The sequence below is a fragment of the Podospora bellae-mahoneyi genome, chromosome 4, assembly GCF_035222275.1.
Source record: "Podospora bellae-mahoneyi strain CBS 112042 chromosome 4, whole genome shotgun sequence".
Classification (NCBI taxonomy): Eukaryota; Fungi; Ascomycota; class Sordariomycetes; order Sordariales; family Podosporaceae; genus Podospora; species Podospora bellae-mahoneyi.
In genome coordinates this window covers 1,728,857-1,732,145 of record NC_085883.1, presented here as the reverse complement: position 1 = coordinate 1,732,145, position 3,289 = coordinate 1,728,857, and the positions used below count along the sequence as shown (strand labels likewise).

The following is a 3,289-nucleotide window of genomic DNA, read 5'->3' as shown; positions in this document are numbered from 1 at the left end:
TCCCTTGGGAAAGCCGGTGGAGGGTGGTGTATGACATCACTGTCCAATCGCCGTGCAGCTGGGACGGACGAATTTGTATGGTCCCTGTGAGCTTCACATTGTCCGGGGCCGGAAGAGAACGCGGAAGAGAGTCGGCGGCCCTAACAACTCTTGGTGGCTCCAGGAGCTGCTCTAATAGAGAACGCTGTGTTTGGTTAGATGAGTGTGCTGGAAGGTAAAATACGATGGTGTTAGAAAGAAACTAACCCGGGGGACTCTCTTCCGTATTCTTCGTTCGCGGGAAGGATCTTTGGCACCCTTCGGCTCTTCAAGTCGGTTCTCCACTGTCCCAGTTTTCTTGGTTCTCGGCCGTGACAGCTGACGTGGTGTCGTCGAACATTGGTTCGCCGTTTCTAGATTCTTTGGCGATAGAATTGACAGCGGTACACCTACTTCCCATCCTCCTCCATCTCGGGTTCCCCTTGGTCGTCGGGATTTTCCCAGTTGTGATTTTGCCGGGTTGGTAGTGCGAACCATCCTAGCCTGGGGGTGGTGGCCCACCACCCCCAGGCCCCCGGCTCGAGATGTCATGATCGCCGTGGATTCCATCGTTTTGGTATCGGAGTATGCCGAATGGTGATGGTTACAGTTATGGTTGTGGTTGGCTGGAACTGTGGCAGGGCTTTGGCTGCGATGAGAGAAAAGAAAAAACTTCCAAGACGGTCGGAAATGGGATAGTGGGGGATGTAAACAAACAGCGGAGGGGGCCAGGGCAGAAATACGCGCTTGACCACGCTCATATTGAGCTCAGGGCCGTCAACGAACTTGGCCACTTGCGATTGTTCAATTGGCACCCCCTATCGTAATGTGGTGCTGTCCACCATTTTTAGGAGTTTGTTCAGTGCTTTGGCATAGGGACTGGGAGTCGATAAAATGAAAACCAGCATGGGACCAGGCATGGCTCGAAAAGCAAAATGTCCAGAAGGGACCGTTAATCCTCCTTTACAGTCCACCACATGTGATATACCACATTAATCCTACAACTATTCTCCCTTATGACTGAGTGACTGACCGACCCGTTTCATTCCCTTCACCCTAAACCCCAATATCTTGATACACCTCATTCAATATCGTACAGTGATAAACATTGTTCTGGCGTCTTGATAACACACCAGGCAAACTTAACAACTGGGCCCTGGACGTGGGGGCGCACTCTAGTGCACTGGAAGGGTCGGGTCGACCAAGTGATACGGGATCGAGCCCCGGCTCATGTCGTTGTTGTGATCGGTTGACAGGGGACCCTCTTCCAAGGAAGCCTCATTCAGGCGTTCCTCCTCTTCATAGCCTTGTCCATATCCATGGGCTTGTGACACCCAATCTGGTACCTCAACAACTGCGCCATGCCTCTCGAGAGGCCACAAGGGGTACTGGCTCTCAAAATGGTCGGTGGCATACATCACATGCTGTTGCTGAGCTGGGATGAACGGCGGCGCGGCTGGAAGCGCTGTCTCGGCGGCTTGCAAACGGTTGGGTGGCTCAGCGGTCGGTTGCTGCTCGGCTAGTGAACGCTGTTGATACCAGTTAGTTTAGATGACTTTGCAAAGTTGAATGAAAAAAGATCGAAGCTTACACTTGAGGCATCCCGAGGAGCTCTGGCCTTGCGAGGCTTCCGGACCTTTCTGGGACGACCTTGGCCATTTCCAACGTCGATGGCCCATTGATGGCGGTTCCGGTGGTCACGGCCATGACAGATGATGTGATGTCTTTTTGTGTTTGTCCGGCGACCTTTGATGGCCTGTTGGCAAAAACGGCAGCGGTAGTAGATGTCCCCATTTTCGTATTCGGTCTCCTCCTCTTCTTCAGGGTCGTCCCAGTTGTAGTATGGCCCAGGATCGTAGCGATTCCCGCGGCGGCCGCCTCCAGAGGGAGGGGCATCACCGCCTGGGGCACCAGCTTGCATAAACATGGTCGCCATTTTGTTGGGCTTGGCGGGGCTGGCTGGTGTTTTTGCTTGAAAAAATGGGACGTTGTGAAAAAGGTGAGAAAAGAGAAGAGTCACAAAGAGAAGGGAGCAAAGTTGAAGGGAGGAGAGAAGAGAGGCACAAGGAGAAGAGAAAAAGGTTGTAAGGTGCTCGGAAAGAAAAAGGCCAAGTTAAAGGTAAACAAGCAGTGGAGGGGCAGCGCAAAATATTTGCGCGCTGCTTGACCTTTCTGTGGCAGCCCACAGTCGACGAGCACTGGACCCCCTTGTTATTGTTGATTTCACTCCTGGTGTCGCATACCATTGTGTTATTCACTTGACCAAGCTCTGCTTCTTCCCCCACTACTAGCGGGTCCAGTTGGGTTACCATTTTGAAGAAGATGATGAAGGATGGTGGTCCCTTTGGGAACGAGGTACATTGCGTAAAAGCGGCAAGGAGTTGTGGGCTTCAAGAGGAGGCTTGTGTAGGTAAAAAGTAAACAATCAATGGAAGAAGTGATGAGAATATCTGTATGTCGGTTGACCGTATTTCTATTGCTCAGACCTTGGGCTCTCTTGTTGTTATGGTCCTTTACCCCTATCACCAACTGCTTTATTTACCGAAAGACCACAGGTAACATAAACGGTCGGTCCTCTCGACGATTTTGGCAACCAGGGGCCAGACATTTTGACCATGGCTGGAGGAGTGAAACGGTAGGACGCAAAGCCGATTTGAGATGGACTGACAGGGCAGGTGAGAAGCTACATCGTGAGGGGTTCACGGTGGCGGAAGAACTACCCACAAAGTGAAAGTTCATGGGTCCAGGATTTGCTGTGAGATTTAAAGTCGAATGTCTCCTGGGCCGTTGTCATAATTGTAGTCACCTCTGCAGTCATCAAAAAATAAGCCTCAAGCATTGTGCTCCTCTGATCACTTTGACTCAGAGATCTGTAACTGTTCCCAGAATACACGTAGAGTATTCGCTGTCACCGCCTGTCACTGTCCGTCATCGCCTGGTTGAAGTGGAGGACACCAAGACCTCAGTGACTCCAGTCAGAATAAGCACCATCTGGGAAATGCAAAGATCACCTCTGTTACCGGGGTGGGATGATGGATCTTCGAAATCACTCATGTCTTGCCACAATGACTTGACGCAATTGACAACCTCATATAGCCGTGATGAAGATATAACCACGCAATCCTATTATACATACTCTACAAGACAAATCCTTTTTTTCTTTTGTCCGGTATCCTTCCTCCTTCCCAACCCCAAACTCAGAAGGTGCTCCTCCAATCCGGCACTTCTTCTCTCCAATATCCCGAAGCCACCTATTTCCTCCTGTCAAGCC

General features: G+C 51.0%; 1 protein-coding gene across 1 annotated transcript; it reads right to left on the bottom strand.

The window, feature by feature from the left end:
• Positions 1-246: 246 nt before the first annotated feature.
• Positions 247-2,722, bottom strand: QC761_403485 (uncharacterized protein). The gene is made up of 2 exons (XM_062878631.1): positions 1,610-2,722; positions 247-1,547 (listed from the first exon to the last, which is right to left on the bottom strand). Exons 1-2 carry the CDS (start codon positions 1,952-1,954, stop codon positions 1,194-1,196), a joined length of 699 nt encoding a protein of 232 aa, XP_062732205.1. The 5' UTR covers positions 1,955-2,722; the 3' UTR covers positions 247-1,193.
• Between the last annotated feature and the right edge of the window lie 567 nt (positions 2,723-3,289).

Coding starts and splice junctions, on each gene's coding strand:
- QC761_403485 (XM_062878631.1), bottom strand. CDS start 1,954: ATGGCGACCATGTTTATGCAAGCTGGTGCCCCAGGCGGTGATGCCCCT. Junction 1,548..1,609: donor CTCCTCGGGATGCCTCAAGT/GTAAGCTTCGAT, acceptor TGGTATCAACAG/CGTTCACTAGCCGAGCAGCA.